The sequence below is a fragment of the Pygoscelis adeliae genome, unplaced genomic scaffold (genome assembly GCF_000699105.1).
Source record: "Pygoscelis adeliae isolate BGI_AS28 unplaced genomic scaffold, ASM69910v1 Scaffold108, whole genome shotgun sequence".
Taxonomy (NCBI): Eukaryota; Metazoa; Chordata; class Aves; order Sphenisciformes; family Spheniscidae; genus Pygoscelis; species Pygoscelis adeliae.
The window spans coordinates 8426259-8444753 of record NW_008825498.1 but is presented as its reverse complement, the minus strand read 5'-3'; the positions used below and the strand labels follow the sequence as shown (position 1 = coordinate 8444753).

General features: G+C 44.1%; 1 protein-coding gene across 1 annotated transcript in view; it reads left to right on the top strand.

The window, feature by feature from the left end:
• CABLES1 (Cdk5 and Abl enzyme substrate 1) overlaps window positions 1–16309 on the top strand; it is a 35961-nt gene extending 19652 nt beyond the window's left edge. The window contains exons 4-9 of the mRNA XM_009331447.1: window positions 423–522; window positions 2046–2202; window positions 3004–3107; window positions 13174–13280; window positions 14235–14442; window positions 16053–16309. Coding sequence (XP_009329722.1) covers window positions 423–522; window positions 2046–2202; window positions 3004–3107; window positions 13174–13280; window positions 14235–14442; window positions 16053–16193 — 817 coding nt within the window. The 3' untranslated portion in view covers window positions 16194–16309. The remainder of the gene's footprint in view (window positions 1–422; window positions 523–2045; window positions 2203–3003; window positions 3108–13173; window positions 13281–14234; window positions 14443–16052) is intronic.
• Window positions 16310–18495: the final 2186 nt, after the last annotated feature.

Here is an 18495-nt window from a genome sequence, read left to right as displayed (position 1 = left end):
GAGGCTTTCACAGGCAATTGCCTCTGTCCAACGGCACAGGGGGACATGGGTATGTCCTCTGGGAGCGTCCAGCTCTGGATACGTGGCAGTCAAGTGTTCAAGCTGGATTGTTTGATCTCACCTGAAGTGTATATGACTTCCAGTTCCTTCCCAGTGCCAGGTTCTGTCAGAGGCACCCAATGATGGGGAACCTTGCTCTGCACCATAGGTGGTGTATGAGGTGCAACCTGGAACAAAGTGGGGGTTTTCTCTGTAACGTATTTTAGACAACAGAAGTGCTGCCTGTAGGAAAAGTTGTCTGGTCTGTGCTTTGCATTGGTATGTTTGGATTAATGCTGCTAACTTATTTCAGCATTGGGTGGTGGAAGGTGAACAAGGCGTGTGTATTAAGAGCTGTTTCTGCTCCGGTTTCTGTTTCCCAGGGATATGAAGCTGGATGGTGGACGCCAGTGCCATTCTACTGGAGTGTGTCTGAAAGAGATAATTGGTCTTGAAGGTGTGGAGCTTGGAGCGGATGGGAAGGTGGGGATGCTTCAGTTCCTACTCCCTTAGATTTTATGCAATAAGGGAAAAAATGTCTTAACTAATAACAAGCACAAATATAAACATTAATTACAACATGCAGTGTAACACAGTAGTTAAAGCACAGTATGTGCAAACTGTAAATAAGCTTAGCAGAAATTCAGGAGGACTGCCCAAGCTGGCAATGCAGACAACTGTGTCTCCTTGAAGAAATTGGCCTCTGGCAACATCTGAGTCTGTAAGGCATTACTGAATCGTGCAGCCTTCCCCTGGCTCTAGCAGGAGGTATCACTGCAGAGTATATTGTCAGGGGCTTGAAAATAATTTCTGGTGAGAAACAGCTGTAATTCTGTTTGCTCTCAACTTTATTTAATAAAATAAATTTTGCCTAACAGTATATTTTTCCAACGAGCGGGAAGACAGTAGTACAAATCTGATGAGTATTGCAATATTCCAAGAGTGCATTCACTTGAATAGAATAAGCAATTATGAATCCTTAGGGAAAGTGATCCGTTTTAAAGAAATACATAGAGGAGAGACAATTTTAATCATAAATGAAATAATTTTTTGCTGAAAGCCTGATTTACCTTTTACAGTTCAGTTTACCCAGTCTGCTGTCATATGTGGGTTTAAAGGCCCTAGGTCAATGCTGCTACACATGGTGTGCTCACCTAACCAGGTGTCAGGCCAGACCACAGGCTGTAAATTCCTGAGGACAATCTGTCTGCTTATAAATAAATGAAAGCTCGCATGTTTTATTTGATACCTATTCTGACCTCCTCATAAACCAGTCTAGAGTCTGAGACTCATTTTTTTTCTTCAATATAAAATGTTATTTTTGGAAAATAAACCTACGAGAAGCAAGGCGTAGCCTATTCCTGGCCAAGGGTACAAGCAGAGAATCAGTACGCTCTAAAAATAATTTTGTCACAAGTTACTCATTCACACTTAGTCCATGTTGGGAGGGCGTAAATGATCTCCCACAACCATTGCAATAAACTGGAGCTCGCTTATGACACCAGTAAGACTCTGCCAGACAAAATCCTAAAGGAGAAAAATACCAGCGAAAGTGCTTAAGTTTAGCAACGTTCAAGTGATTTGCCTCTGGCAGCTCTGTGCTGAGGGGCCCGTATAGATGATGCTGTTTCAGTAAAGAAGCAGCTGAAACCTGCTACAGAGAAGGCCCACTGAAAAAAAACCCAACCAAACTGACATATTTTTAAATCTGACCCTTGAGTAGGATTTTGTAAATCCAGTGTATTAGAGCTTGTGTGTGTGTGTTTGTGGTTTTGTTTTGTTGAAGAATTAATGCCTTTGCAAAAGCTTTTTTTGCATGGATAAACTGGCTGCACTGAAGCAAATGTAGGTGACTGGTGTTTATTCATCTGTGCCTAACTATTAAATCCAGAAAATCCTTCGCTAATTTGGCTTCCCTTGCTTCCGATTGGGATGCACCAAAGGCATCCTGCTGCAGCCGAGCTGGGCTGATAGTAACTAACTGTCCACTCTGACTTTCTTTTTAGACGGTTTCTTATACACAGTTTCTGTTTCCCACCAACGCTCTGGGAACTCGGAGAAACACGATAGACTCCACCTCATCCTTCTCCCAATTTCGCAATGCAAGCCATCGTAGCCTTTCTTTGGCAAGAGCTAACAGCACCCAGGGGAGCATTGATGCAGGTAACTTCTCAGGAAGCTTGTTTTAATATCCTTGTGTAGCCTGGTGATAGGCAGGTATTGTGAAGGACGGACATATGTCATGTTTTAGCCCCCTTTTTTGCTTAAATTAAGCAAAATACAGTCTCATGTTGTGGGTGAAACGGAGCTCGTTCCCTGTTTGTTTAGCAAAGCTGGCTTATGGATGGTGGAAAGTTAAGTAAACAAGACTGCTGGTCATATTGACAGCCCCTGATGGCACTCGGCGTGCCTCCTCTTGTCACCGGCATTGTTTGTTCCTCCTGCATCAGGCTCGTCATTACCTTCCTTTGCTATGGAAAATTTACAGGGGCAACACAGTAGTCATAAGCTGAAGGTGTAAATCATACTTGTGACCTTTATTAGGCTGGAAAGGGCTGTGTTTACAAAACCCGGCACAAAACACAAGCCAAAGCACTATATGCTTAAGATATTTTGGCATGTTGAATGAAACAAATGAAAACATCTGCATAAACAGATGAAAACTTGTTGCCGGGAATAAAAGTCATTGTGGAGCTTTATATAATTTTGCAGTTCTCTAAGCCCTAAATTCACATTTACCAGGTAATTCGTAAGCTGTAGGTCCTCCATAAGCTGTAGGTCCTCCATATCTTTGCAAATTGTATTAGTAGAGTTTTCAAGATTTAGAGAAATCTTTTGACTCTTTCAGAAATCTTGCATGAAGATCATTTGTGCATTAGTTGTGAACTCATTTGCCACTTCCATTAAGTCCAGAGATTTCTTGATGTAATGAATTCCTTTCTTATATTTACCATTGTTTTATAGGTAGCGACCTGGGAGACTTTGTTGAATACGACCCAAATCTTTTAGATGATCCCCAATGGCCATGTGGCAAACATAAGCGGGTTTTAATATTTCCTTCGTATATGGTAAGTGATACGCAAAATTAGGTGTAGCACAGATAAATTTTGGTAGCAATATTTTGAAGGTTGAGGTTATATTTGGCCATATTTTAAGAAGACTATTATTATTTTTAAGCTACTAATAACAGCTGTTTGAAATGCTTTGTTCTAAATGATAGTTACTTACCCGGACATGTAAAAACAAACTCGTGGAGGTATTACAAAAGTAAATGCTTTTATTACCGCTGTATTTCATAAATGCTTTAGATGAAAGGCTTGTTCAAACAATGCGTTCATTCTCTCGCATTCAGAGGAAAATTTATACTTCCTCTAATTGGCATCTATTACAAAATAGGAGGATGCCCATTAGGGTTTTTCTGAAGTCATGAAGCTGCATTGTGTCTTGATGCTTATCATTCACTCCTTGGAACAGCGCTTTGGTGTCTAGTAGAGTGTTTGTTTCCCAGGTATTTATTTCACCATGGGATAGTCCTTCCTTTAATTGCAGCAATTACGAGCAGAGCCTGTATATTTTTCACTATATCCAAACCTGTAACAATACCGATGCATAACTGTTCCTTGATCTGTGCTCTAACTCAATGTTTTCTGTGGTGAGGGACTTACGTAGCCTTTTTCGGGTTGCACCAAGTCTGTCGACTTCGGTGTGCTATTTTGGCAGGACTTTGCAAGATGCAGTGCCGTCATATGCATGTGAGCACGTATTTGTCTGAATTATACATCTAAAGTAGTAGTAGGCAGCAAAAAGCTTCTTCTCCCCCCTGCCCCCCCCGCCAAGTGGTGACCCATTACTCTTACCTATATACAAATAGGATAGGATTTGAAACACTGAGGTCTAAAATGTCATCTGTGTCCTCACTTAACTTGGAACACAGATATGATTTAAGAAACTACTAATGGATGTAAAGATACAGTCTTTTTAGGTTCTTTTCTGCCCCCCGCCCTGGTCTTTATTTAATAATAGGGCTCTTGGGTGCTCCTTCTTCAAAATAAATGGATTTTACGTGTTGCATGTAGACTGAAGCTTATCTTCTTGCTGGCAGGAGTGTTCTGCCTGTTGCACAGAAAGGCTTAATCAAGCCCTGAGGCTGTGTTTGTGCTAAATTTTCAAGTGGGAAGTCCAGTATGTCCTCTGCTTACTTTCAGCCAGTTTTACTTTCAGGGTTAGCAAGTTATTTTTTGGCTGCCAACCCACAAAGTGTCAACCTTTTATGGCAGCTACATCTGGGTGGGAAAATATTTATTAGGTTTTGATATGGTTATTGTCGTGGACAGGGAACTGTCTTCCCTCAAACAGAAAGATGTTGTTAACTGGCTTCCAAAGTGAACATAGCTTTAGCAGCCATGGTTCTGTTTCCAACTTTCCTCAGGCTGCGAACGTGCGCCAGGCAATCTGAGTCCTCTAGGATCACCTGAGGTCTTTGATCCCTTTTCAACCTGGTGCTGAGATGGACATGGTTGGGCAAGTCAAAATAGGACAGCCAGGATAGTGTCCTGTAGAGGAAGTCTCCGAGGCCCAGGAGCGGGTGTTCGATGCCCTTCTTTTCCATATGCTGGTTAACCACAGCATTTTGATGTACTTTTATTGCAATAAGGAGCCGACTGGGGATTTCCATTGTGAAAGAGGTATGATTAGATGCTTTAAAGGTGAAAAATGGACTTCAAGGGCAGTTGTTAAAATCAGCGTCATTGTTTGTCTAGAGTACATCTGCATTGAAAAGGGTCTCCCTGCTTTTTCATTTTCTCTACGGGTTAATTACTGCTGTGTCTGGGAAAATGCCTTATTTCACATTTTGGTTTTTTTTTCCCCCTGAATTTGCTTTCCAGCCATCACTTCTTCAGCACTGCCTGAGGGTCTGCAGCACTTGCGTCTCCCTCTCTGAAGGCAGGCACTAATCTAAGAAAGGGCTGAAGGACACGAAGTGCTGTGTTTCTTTTGTTGGTGGGAATAGCTGGCACATGCCGAGAGCTCTCTTGTCCAAGGATTTTGCCTGCCCCTGGTCGAAGCAGCATAGCTGTGATGCCACGCAGGAGCTGCACAGCTTTGCAAGAAACTGAAGAATGGGTGGTTGTTCTTCAGGGCTTGTCTGAGAGATTTCACAAGGGGCTGGTGCTTCCTTCAGCTGCGAGAAGGGAGAAAAGGTAGTGTCGGAGTGTCTGGGAGCTTGCAGGTTAAATAGGATTTTGCAACTCGGGCTGTGGGTAAGGAGGGCTCGTGCGTCGAGCTGGTGAATATAGGGCCGTATTGGCTATGTAGGAGACTCTACTCACATCCATATTAGACTTTCCGGACTCAGTTGACATTCCCCCTCCCTGCAGTTCACATCAGTGTGAACAGGAGCATAATAGGCTGTAATTTCAAGTCATTTTCTTCCCCAAATATAAAAATCAGTGTATGCTGCAATTAAAGCAAATTGCAGTCTGAGGCCAGCGAGAAACCTGTGTTTTTTTCCTGAGTGTGCACAGCCATCGCGGTATTGAGAGACCTCTGCCAAATCACCGTGGAGCTGTAGAGCTGCTGTACACAGATTGAAACCAGTCTCTGGTTCTGAGCGGAATACAGCTGTAATTTACTGCCTCTTGCAAGTGCCGGAGCAGCTGAGAGCGGCTCTGATGTCAGCGCTGAACATTTTGGTGTGTGTGGAGAGCTGCAGCTTGTAATTAAAGTTTTGTTACTTGGCCAGCATTTAGCATTAATGCTTGGCAGCTGCAAGCTTGCAGGTATTTCCCCCCGCCCCTTAGGGATGTCAGAGCAACTAGGGGGGGAGAAGGTGTGCGAGGGGAGTGTGAACATACGGCGGTGTGGATGAGCGAGGCTGGGTGCTGGGCTGCAGCGCTGACTGCGGAATAGGGCTACATGCACCGACGTTACTCCTGGGAGCCCGGCTCATGCTTTGCAGGCCAGGATTTCTCCGCTGGTAAAACTCCGCTGAGGTCTCTCTGAATGCTGCATCACTAAACACCACAGGCTTTATCCTGAGGCATAGGACAGGCAAAACGTGTGGTCCTGCTTGGATTTTACTCTAAAATACGTGCAGTTAGCTCTCGAGCATATGCGACATGCAGTTCCCTCCATTTTTCTGGAGCCTGAGTTTATCATCACTGACATTGGCTTTATAGTCTTGTAACTTTACTGGGCTGAATTATTCCTGACTCGCAGAGGATTTTTAACTGCAAGTCCTCAGCTGTTTTCAAGGAGTAGCTGAGCTTCCTCCTTGAAGATAGCTGTGGGGAAGGAGAAGTGCTTTCGGTTTGGGTTTTTTTTACAGCAAAGTTCCTAGCTTGAAAGGGTATATACTGCCCTGTTACATTTCTAAAAGTAATACCCATAACAGCATGTCAGGGAATTATTCTGAAAAAGCAGCTTCAGTACTTTCCCAACACAAACTCTATGGCTTCTATTAATTGTGTTAATCATATTTAAATTCTGGCCTACCCCGGAGAAATTATTTTGCTTTATGTTGGCTTTGTAGGAGAGCCTACAATCTCCACCGCAATATAAACAGTAAGAGGTAGAAGAATTTCATGCTGGGGGGCAGGGGGAGGAGGGAAACAACATGTCACAGTTAACAGATGTCTTCCTGGCTGATACTGCTAAAACAGGAATTCTTGCAGATTCTTAAATCTCTCTAGAATGGGAACTTTATCTACCAGACGGAGCAGTAATTTCTGTGCTTCAGTCTCACGTTGACCAGGGTCAACGTACATCCAAACTCGTCAGTGCCTCCCTGGCCTCCCTGCATTCTTGCCAGCAGAAACAAACTCCTTCGGTGCAGGAGAAAACTCACCCTGCAACGGGCATGCATCAGACCCCCGCAGTCCTGCTTTTGTTGGTAACACCGAAACGCAGGAGCGTCTTCAGCTGGCTGCTGTGCACTGCCAAAACTTGCAGCAAAAGAAGAAAAGCCCATATCAGTAGCATCTTGACTTTGCGTGACCCTTCTGTAATAACATCCCTGCAATATCCATCTATCCGTGCCCAAGGGATACACTTAGAAATTGGTTTGGGTAGTTAACTACAATTTCAGCGTAGGGGCTTAATTATGTCAAAATAAATTGACATCTCTACACCACTAATAAAAAATCATGTCGCAAAACTCTGCAGTGCTCTTACAGCGGGCTGACCATCAGCCTGCATTCGCCAGGTACTGCACTAGTGTCGAGCACAGCCAGGCTACGTTATTAAGTATTAGTCCTCCAGTGTGATTTTAAAATTAGAACTGCTTGCTGCCCTGGCTGTTTAGTCTAACAAAAGCCCTGCATGATGATACAGCGCATTCGGTCTCTCGCTCCCCCGTTCTGTCTTTCACAAGGAGCATCAAGGTCAGGAGTACTCCGCTACAGCCAGCGGCCTTCGGTGCCGTCACCCTATTCTTCGAGCCACTTCCGTAGTTTTAAATTAAGCATCTCCAGACTGCTTTTTTATCAGCTGCTGACCTTGTACCCAAAAGTCTCAGGGAGCAAAGCATCGCAGTGGGGGTATATATTCATATTTAAACCCTGTGCTCTATGCATTTGATGCTATATTTGGCTGAGACTCAAATAAACAACTATTTTGTAACAAGGACACACTGTATTAATTGAGAATGATTCCAGTGTGTTAACCATATAAAATAAACTAGTGCCCTTCCATGTACTTTAACTCAAAGAGGCAGTTTTGAGATTATTTGCTTTGTGAAATTTGAAATCTTTCAGTTTAAGATCCTTGAATGTTAATAACTTTCTAACAACAGAAACATCTTCTTTTAGCCTTCCTTTTTCTTTTTTTTTGTTGGTGGGGTTTTTTTATTATTATAAATAAGGCATCACTCTCATTTTCCATCACCATTTTAAGCCTCTGCTCTATCAGGATTTCCCATATATATGCATCTTCAGCCATAAGTATATGAATCAGGTTACTGACAGTTTATAGCTACGTAGCTGGTCACCTGTGATAGGCGTTAAGGTAGCCAGGCAGTGCAGAATCAGTTGACTTCTTTTCATTTGTTATGTGGTTGAGAACTTACCGTTGACCTACCGAAAGTCTGTTAAAGGTATCAGTCTTCTGTCTGCTCTCCATGAAGTAGCTTTATCAGGGGTACGCAGTAACAACAACTGAAGACAGCCTATTATCTTTCATTTTATTCACCTATTTTATTCTGATTTTGTCCTTCTTATGGGGAGATAGAGGCATCCAAGGCTAGATCATCTTTTACTGCTAGTGTGCCCAAGTAGGATTTATTTTCAACAATATTTCATCTTGCCAGTCTTTCCAACCATTTCAGGCATCCTCCCTCCTCCCATATTTATGAAACTATATATACAGCTTTCCTATGAGAAAGCAGCTGCTTGAAAACGCTTGTGAATAACACACAAGCTAACCTCCAAGTTCAAAACTGCCAGCCATGCAAAAAGTGTACGGAGTACAGACTTCAGCCGAAGCATTCATCATGTTGTCCAGGCATCTGTCAGCTACCATATATCAAGGCTTTCATTTGTCTTGTGCAACTCCATTGCCAAACTAAAATATACATATACAGATTTGTATACAGAGAACGTGAACAGAGCTCACAAAGGAGTATTGCTGAATACTGAAGTGGAATGTGTTTTGTGCAAAGAAGCTGTGAGAAACAAGACAGACGTTTCTGGATGACAGAAGTTACAAACATTCGAGATTAGAGTATGAGAGAGACAGTTTGGTAGTTCCCAGCGACTTGCTGATGTGTCTGACAGCTCCGGGAGTGCAGAGTGCCTGCCTGGTAGGGAATAACATTATGTATAAGAAAGCATGGTTGGATAGAAAAATGCTGTGCTCCGTTTAGGGAAATACTTGCAAACCCTTCATAAAATTTGGGGCATTGGTGTTGAACAGTGCTCCTACACAGGCAATACCAGAATTGTTCTGGACAGACAAAAATCCACGCCGTTGACAGTCATGTCTTCTCCTCAACACGGCAGCTTCGTTTGGGACTCACGGGCAGCTCAAGCACAATGACGTGGCCTAAAACGGAGAAGAGAAGAGAAGAGAAGAGAAGAGAAGAGAAGAGAAGAGAAGAGAAGAGAAGAGAAGAGAAGAGAAGAGAAGAGAGAAAAGAGAAGCATAAGCGCTGAGCAGAGAGCAGGCAGCGAAGGATGACGTTAGGTCAGAGCGCTCCTGTGTCAGATCCCAGCTGGTACTTGTGGGTCGCTGGGACCAGCGGAGGTTTCCTCCGCTCCATCCCTCGTGGGCAGGGGCAGTGGCGGGGGGTTGCTGCTCAGTGCCAAGCCGTTCGCAGGGTGCAGGAGGTACCCCGGGCAGGAGCGAGGTCGGGGACCGGGATTTCTGTGTAGGCTTGTGGGTGCTGTGCCCCAGCCACAGCGTGACAGCGAGAGGGGTGCTCGGGTGCCTGGTCAGAAACAGTTAGAAGGGGTAACTGATTCGATCACTCAACAGACACTAATTCAGCATTGCTTTTAAATTACCTGTCAACAGATACTCTCTTTTTTTTTTTGCTGCCTGCCTCTCCGGTGGGCAGGGTCCCACATGCACGCGTTTCTATAGGCACCAGCTGGGCAAACAGCATCCCACTGCACAGACCAAGTGGGGCTTCTGCAGCAGCTACGAAAAAAAAATCAAGGGGAAAGAAAAAAAGAAGTTGCACAATTCCTTTTCTTGAGAATAAGGGCAGTTAGCTGAGCTCTCCAGCATGGCACTGACAAGATGAGACAGCTGCCTTAGAGCCAGTGTGTTCAAACATGCTGCCGTTATCCTGTTACATGAATCAAAACCAGCACACACCAGCTTTCATCTGGATTTCATTATTGTGATTTATATCATAGAGACTGTTGTCTTGCAGGAAGCAGCAGTATACGGAGTTGGGGGGGGGAGATTCTTATCAACAGGACAAAATTGACAAATCTCTCTGTTTAAAAATAGCCATACCTGCTTACCATTTTTAGTTTTAAGCCGTCTGCTTATTCTCAAGCCTCTGAGTGCTTTGCTTTACATAAAATTTTTAAAAAGAGCTTTTCTCCTTCTAAAGAGAATGTAACTGAATTCTGGCAAATCTCCCACGGGCTGGAGGAGTCCCAGGTAAAACAGACAGTGCCTGCAGAGCGGCCGTGGGGAAAGGTGCACCCCGGGGGGCTGCTGCTGCTGTGTGGCAGAGCACAGGGCTCACTCCCCCTCTGCACAGTCCCCCCCGGAGCTGGGGTCGCACCGGCACCTACTTGTTAGAGGTGAAAGCAACTGAAACTTGCTGTCGGGCATAATTTCTGTGCAGCTGAGTCCAGAGGATGGTCTGGCCCTCCCTCCGCTGCCATGCCCTTTCTGCAGCAAAGTGGTTTCTGTCGTGCAGGCAAGGTTCATTCATGATTGCATCTTCCTCTGTGCGAGGAAAGATGGTTACACAGAGAGAGCCAAATGCAAGTCTGCCAGAAGAACCCATGATCACTTTGAAGGAGATAATTAAGATAAAACTAAGGAGCTCCGTGTAATGGAGAGCAAACAACAGGCAGTTAGGTTTGCAGTGAAGCACGAAATAAGGTGTCGTGTAGCTTTGCACAGTAGCACTGGCAATCTTTCTAGGATTGCCCAAGACAACCAAAAAATGCTGGTAGTAACTAAAATCATCTTTGGATTTAATAGCGGGTAACCTTTATGTGCTCAGTGTCTCTTGACTCTGTGAGTAAGAGCAGCATGGACCGATGCTTCTGTACTTCGAGTAGCAGATGGCACTGGTCTAAATTATGTTATGTGGCTCGTTTCAATAGTCCTCTTATAGCAGTACTAAGAGGAACCCTCTTAATAACACGTAAAATTCCCAGCATATCTGTGTATCAGAAGCACCCAACTTGCTGATGATCCTCTGGCAACAAAACCAAGGAGTAGGCAGGCAGGCAGCGACGTCCCAGGGAAAGAAAGGAGAGGAGTAATTGGTAAGATCTTCATTCTTCTGCTTCGGAGGGCTGAGCTCTGCCAGGTGAGATGAAGCACGTGAGAAGCTGTCTGTGATGAAGAGCCATGGCTGCACGAGTGCGTGTGTACGTCCTTCCAACCTCAGCAAGATTAAAACCAGGCAGACCCACACATTCAGTTGAAGCCTTTCCCTCCGACCCTGGGTAGGGCAAGGTTTCTCCTCCCTGTCTTTTTCCTCTCTTCCTTTTATTCAGGCGTGGTAGCACATTGCCTACCTCAGCGTCAAGGCCGCGTATGAATTTTTGACCTCAGTGGCACTGCAGTGTCTGCCTGGACCTGCGCTGGAGCTCATCCATACGCAGGCAGGGCAGCAGGGGTGGCTGAAGAGGGTTGCTGTGGCTTTCTCCTTTTTGATCATTTCTTACAACTGGCAGGTAATAGGACTGAATTTCCTTAATAAATTATCCCCTTTATTGAGCAAAATTTGGACTAGTGCCTAACACGTAACTGTGTTGGAGGGGGCTCACAAACATTTACACTTAGGAAAGCGGCAGGCAACTGTTGTGCGTGATGTGCCCAGCAGAATTACCTGCCAGGACATAGCGGGGAGCAATTTATCTGGATAGATCATGCTTCTTATACTGCAAATCAGATAGCAGAATGGCCCATATTTTAAAATGTGTGTATGACCGTAACAGCACCCCGTGGCAAGAAGTTGTTTTTTCCTCTCTATTACAGTATGTTTACCTCAAATACTGCTGTGTGCTATTCAGGGGAAACACATGCTCTGCTTTCTTTTAAATTCCTATAATTATCCATTATTTCAGTACCATATCTCCTAAATAAACTGCAGGAAAAGTTAGGTGTGTTTTACTCCCCTTTATGCTCATTTTGGATCCAGACAAGAACATGATCGGATAACAAGAGTTGTCCAATTGCTCTCTAGAGCCATTACACTCTCTCCTCCCCAAGCTGTTCCATATACTATGCTAATTATTGAAAAAAAAAACCTGCAAGCATATGCAGTCAGTCTTTTTGGCTGATTTAGATTCCCATGAGGATATAATACAGCAAGGCTCCATCTTCTATAAAGGTATAACTGGCGACAAGTGGTTTGCATGCCTCTTTCCACGTCTTGTTGTTTAATGTTAACAGCCCTTTGCCATAATATAGGTTAATCATAAACAGAAATTAGAAGGGAAAAATAATTTTACTGGAAGGAGAACGCACTGCACTGCGGACTGCTGTTCTCCCACTGCCTGTGCTTGAAGCTGGCCAGGAGCTGGGTGCCTGGGGACCAGGTTGTCCCTTGGCTGCCCGAGCTGGGGCTCTTCTCTGCTTCTGTCCGAGGGGCAGAACAGCCAAAGCCAGGAAGACAATTGGCATATCCCCAGAATGAAGGTTGGTTTGTTGTTCAGCTGATAGATTTTGGCCAGGTGAGTGGTGACAGAGGATTTGGGTAAAATGCTTCCTGAATGAAGACTGAAGGAAGGAGCGAAATGCTGCACACCCATAGATGGGAGCGCTGGCGTTGGCAGTACTAGCCGGGAGGACCCTCTGCTACTTGGGGAAATTCTTTAGGTTGTGACAAAAAGGAATAGCAAGCTCAACGTAAAGGAAATAGACTGTACACTTTGAATGTTGTCCTAACTCAATATTTTTGTCCACTTACTGCCTAACTTATGACAGCATTACTATCTTGCACTCTACTGAATGACCTGCCATGTAGGCTAATTACCTATTTTATCGCAAGTGTACGCTATGGCAGTCAAGAATTTGTACCAGCGGTTCCTTTGAAGAATTGATTTGAGAGAAACTCACAATATGTCTCAGAACCGCATGGAGATATACACACAAAATCTGATCATCAAATCAGTTATTGTGATAATTTTTTTTGGTTTAACAAGACTTCTCAGCTAGGTTTTATCCACCCACATTTAGCTTAAACTCACTCTTAGCGATACTTGGAGGATCCTGATAAGGTATGTGTTGTTCGGGGCTTGTGCTGATTTCAGATTTCAGGTCACTTGTTCTGATGGAGGAGTCACAAACAAATTGTTGCCTTAATTCAGACTTAATTTTCCCCTCAACTGAAAGTATTGGGACTGACTGGCATTTGGTATTCCTTGCTTTTGGGAATTGAGTGACCTTGTTTGTTACAAACTAAAAGAGCAATTCTCTCTTGACCATGTGTTACAGACCACAGTCATAGACTACGTGAAGCCATCAGATCTCAAGAAGGACATGAATGAGACCTTTAAGGAGAAGTTCCCTCACATCAAGTTAACCCTCAGTAAAATAAGAAGGTACGCTGCAAAGCTTGGTAAGGCTGCAACGTGATGCAGCTGTCTCACATTTCAGTGCAATTGCTGCTGTACATGAGGGGAAGCACAGCACTGATTGATCTTCAGGAGCAGTGACCGGCAGAGGTGCAGAATAAGTAAGATGATTGCTTTGATTGGTGGGCTGAGTAAACAAGATAGGGGAATGTACAAATGCACACTGGTCAGGTGTTAAACGCGGCATCTAACGGGATGCAGATGCGAGCTGGGCATGCACTGTACTAAAATATCCAGAAAAATAACACAACAGAGTGTCTAAGTTATGGCACTTAGCTTAAAAAGAGACTGAGGAAAGAAAAATGCTGACTTCTGTGCCTTGTCCAGAGAGCGTGGCCAGAAGCAAAACAAGTGGTCAGCTTCACAGCAAAGTCCTAGTATTTCGTCACTGCTTCCAGTGTAGCAGGCTAGACATACTGCTTCACTGAAGTAACGGTAATTTCATTTGACTGAAGTAGCCAGAAGGATACTGAGTCGTGTTGCTCTGTAACCAGACAGTACTGCCGTACATGAAAAGACTGTCAGTTTGGATTTGACCAACCATAACCTGCAGCAAAGCTGCATATAAAGCACAAGCAATCAAGCTGTTGTTACTAAGCAAATTCTATGCAGCTTAAGACCTCTGATGGAATATTGTTATTTCATAACAATAATTTATTGTAAAAATGTCAAAGCTTTTCAGTTGCTTTTAGAGTTTGACACAACTATCTATTGGGGGCAGTGAGGGGGAAGGATGAGGTCAAAATGTGCCGTGAAGTGTGTCCCCAAAACAGAGCATAAAGATACCTGCCCAGTAAATTACGTTTTCCTTTTCCCCTCTATTTGACTAAGAGGGAGTCTCTGAAAGTATGACTCTTAGGGTGAAATGAGAAATGCTTTAAAACGCAGTTCACAGCATACTTGTCTGGTCTCTTTACTCAGCTTGAAGAGAGAAATGCGCAAGCTTGCTCAAGAAGAATGTGGTTTTGAAGAGCCCACAGTGGCCATGGCCTTTGTCTACTTTGAGAAGCTCGCTCTCAAGGGGAAGCTGAACAAGCAGAATAGAAAGCTTTGTGCTGGAGCCTGTGTTCTTTTAGCAGCCAAAATTGGCAGTGACCTCAGAAAACATGAAGTCAAGCATCTTATAGATGTACGTATCCATAGGTTTCCAGTGTTCCTTCTACATGAAGTGCCAGTGTGTGGTCTACACAAGCCTGCTTGTCAGTGGTCACGCTCTCCTCTAGGTTTCCAGCTGTACAGCCAGCTAAATACCCTTTTTTGTTACACATTTGTGTGGAAGTAGTAGTGATCAATGTCACTGCAGAGGCATGGGAAGCTCGTTCAATGTGATTGAAGACCCCGATGTCAGATACTGTGAGGTGTGAGAGGTATCTGACCACCATTCTGTCAATACAAATAAAAAGTTAACCCTCAGGAGATTAATTTTGCTTTTAATTATGTTTTCAAGAGCGTCAATAAGGACTCTCCTTTGAGAGGTAAATGCAGATACTAATTTCAGAGGGAGTCTAATAGAATACCGAGTTTGTATTTCTTTCATCAAGTTAAGCTTTTGGGCAAGAAAACCTGAAGAAGTGTTCCCATTAGAACACCTCACCTCAACTATTGTTTTGTAGAGTAAGCTGTTTGGTCTTCCACCCACTCCATATGAAAGAGTTAACAGAAAGGAGTGTTATTCCATAATCCGTTTGCAAGCACTGAGATACCAATCTGATTTAACGCTACAGAAAGTTAGGGCAGATTGCTGGGTACTTGGCTACAACCAACTCACTTAGTTCAAGAGACGTGGAAACTTGGTTGGGGGGTAGAACCGGACTCATGCCCTTCTGCCACAGTCACAGAGCTGGGTCCACAGTCAGTTTGTTAGAAAGCCCTCTGAATAACCAGAAAAAAAATCAACCCGGGGGGAGTTGGAAGATCTGGCCTCTCTTGCTATCCTGAAGCATTGGTCCCTCCTTAAGACACATTGAGCTTTTCAGTAGACCCAGTGGGCAGAGAAGTAGCAAGCCAGGGAGATCGTAAGAAGAGGACGGGGCGGGGGGAAATATCTCTGAACAGCTGGTTGCCTACTTGGAGCATCCAAATCCAGTGAAAACAGCAGAGCAGATGGGAGGTTTAGTACATTACAGCAGAAAGCCAACTATGAAACCCATCTCATCCCCCTTGAGGATAGTAGTTTCTCTTACTCACTGTTCTTATGGTTGTTGCAGATGACACCTTCAGCCTCTGAGGTATTAAGATCAAACGTATCTAATTGTAGCAGAAATAATTTCCCCAATAGGGTGTTGTAACACAGTCTAATGCTGAAAGGAAAATCAGTGATTTCAAGCAGCGCAGGAAGTTTGTGGGCAGTAAGGAGACACGTCTTCCATCACATAAGTGATTTCAGTGTTTGCATGAAGCCAGGAGTTTCCTCTTCCTGCAGTGGTAATCGCTATGATCGTTAGAAGACGATTCTGCTGGAGATGGAATGAGTGAAATGACAAACATGTCAGAAATAGCATGACTGGCTGAGCTTTGTAAGTTCACCTTCACAGTAAGGAATCAGTACATCCAGTACATCCAGTTCATCCTGCTCTCATTTTCTAAACCTAGAGCCATGCAAGTCCAGCAGGGCAGAGGTTTAATGACAGCAGCACGTGTGTTTTGAGTAATGTCATCTGTAAGAAAGCACCAGAAAGTCAAATCCTCATTCACAAAGACTTTTTTTAATTATTTTTTTTTCCTTGGCTGTCATTGCAGAAACTGGAAGAGAAGTTCCGGCTGAACAGGCGAGAGCTGATCGCCTTTGAGTTCCCGGTGCTGGTGGCCTTGGAGTTTGCTCTCCACCTTCCCGAGCACGAAGTGATGCCGCACTACAGACGCTTGGTGCAGAACTCCTAGCGCTGGCTGCTCAGCGGGGAAGGGGCTCCCGACTGTTCCCGCTTGGCTCTCTTGAGCCGCAGTTACTACTGGAAATGCAAAATCAGACTCATAACACTTCACTCTCTCTCTCTCCCCAAAACAGTTTTTCCGGCAACATATAGGAAACACTGCGTCAATGTAAAACTCTCAGCTTTGACAAATTTACGTATCGTTACTTTCTCAAAGCAGGTGAAGACTGAGCTGTTGGTAAATGGTTAACGTGCTGAAACTGGGTGGCGACTGACCCTACCTGTGGGGACTACAGCTATGAAAGTAGGCAGAAATTTGAAGGGCAGCCTCCGTGACCACCCCTCTCTCCATCACACAAACCTTGGAAGCCCACGTGAGTGCATTCTCGTAGCGCTTTTTCTACAGACCTGCTGCAACTTCCAAGAGGACTTCTTAACGTGAAAAAGCTTTTAAAGAGGATATCTTCACTGTGTCAAAAAGAATGTGCCAATCTATTTTTGTATCAGCAATTGAAAGTGCACTTTTTCCTGTGGGGTGTTTGTGTGTGTATCCGTGTATGTGTGCGTGTGCGACACCGAACTGATCTCAGTCCAGGTGGTTGGCTTAGCTGTTTCCGAGTGTATCAGTTACTGATGGTGAAGATCAAGGTGACCTTACGTGTTTACTTCTTGAAAAACATAACTACTGGAAAAGTGGTAAATGGGATCATTTTTGGACACTTGGTTTTTTTATTCTCTGATCTTTCCAACATTGTACCTTTGAAAGGATTACACTACTACTACTACGAGAGAAGGATCAGCAACTGACCTTGAGTTTTCAGTCATGTTTGTGATAAAGATGAAAGCATTAGTATGAGATTTCCATGTCATGTTTTTTAAAAATATCTTGTGTTAAGCCACATGCATATTTTTAACCTTCGCACTTTTCCCACTGTGGAGATGGTTAGACTTGCACTCTGTAGTGTTGTATTTCTGTGCTCTATGTTAGAGTGCGTAATAAGCACATTTATTGTGCTGTATCTTAAAACAGTGTTTTATTAAAAAAAAAAAGAGTAGGGCTCAGCAGTATAACAGGTGTCTTAAGGCTCCAACAGCAGGGGCATCAGCTATCGTTAAAGTTCTTGGTTTTTAACTAGAATTGACTGCGCAAAACCTAAAATCAGTGCCCATTGAAGTTAAAGGTCCAGTTCCTTTAGACATTTCAGTACTGGAGTTTTACAGTAAAACTTCTTGCAGCTTCCCTGGTTCTGACTGGACACCCAGAAAGCTGGAGGGTTTCATCCAAGCTCCCTGATGCTACACACACACTAAGCTAGCGCCATGCTTACGGACATCGTTCAGTTGTTATCCTGTGAGATTACACCCCTGTCCAATCTTCTCCTGTGCTGGTTCACTTAACAAGCCTTGCCTTCAACGTGCCCCACACGGATCCGGTAAAGTCAAATACTTACAGCTATGGTATTTATAAAAAGAAATATAAAATCTCAAGTATGAGATTTTAGCTGAAGCCTTACCTCTCTAAGTTTGGGAGTGCTTGCTCAGAGTATGGAAAGGGCTTGTGAGCAGAACATAGAGAAGTGGGACATACCAGAGGATGTAAACACACTAATGCTTACTTTCTTCTGCTCTTACTTTAATCAGTTTTATTATTTCCTTCAGTTAGGCCAGGAAACATCCAGTTTCTTTACCAGCTTTGACTCCTTTAAATTCTAGTATGAAAAATGCCTGCGTATGATTGCTCTATAGGATCTGGAAAGGTTACACGTGTCAGGACGAATGGGAATTTGTTTGATGCTGTTGCTCTCCCTCCATTTTAAGGAGGAGGGTGACTACGCTAGCTTACAGTTATTATTCATACTTATCTAATTACTGATTAGATACATTCCAACAGGATTGGGGAGGAGAGGGTAAAGAGAAAAGCGTGCACTTACCTCCCCGGTGCAACGCCCCACGCCGCTGCAACCCACACGTCACTCGGCTGGCTGTGGAGTGAGGGGCGGGGGGGCCTCGCCAGCGCTCCTGCTCCCTCCTCCTCCTCCCAGCCTCCAAGCAGCCAAGGAACAGAGGAGCCAAGAGCCTTGAGCACGCCTAACACCTACGGCTGCCCTGCCGGTTTATTCAACCCAAAATGGCAGTGTAGTGTTGACCTACAAGCCAAAACGGTCTGCGGGTCTGCCAGAAGGGCTTCCATCCTTGGCTGCATCCCTTCCCACTGAAATTGTGTATATACGTTCAAGATTTGCTTCTGATTGCAGAGATCTGTTTCTAATAGTGACCACTCAAGGCTAAGCAGAAGCTTTACCTTTCCGTAA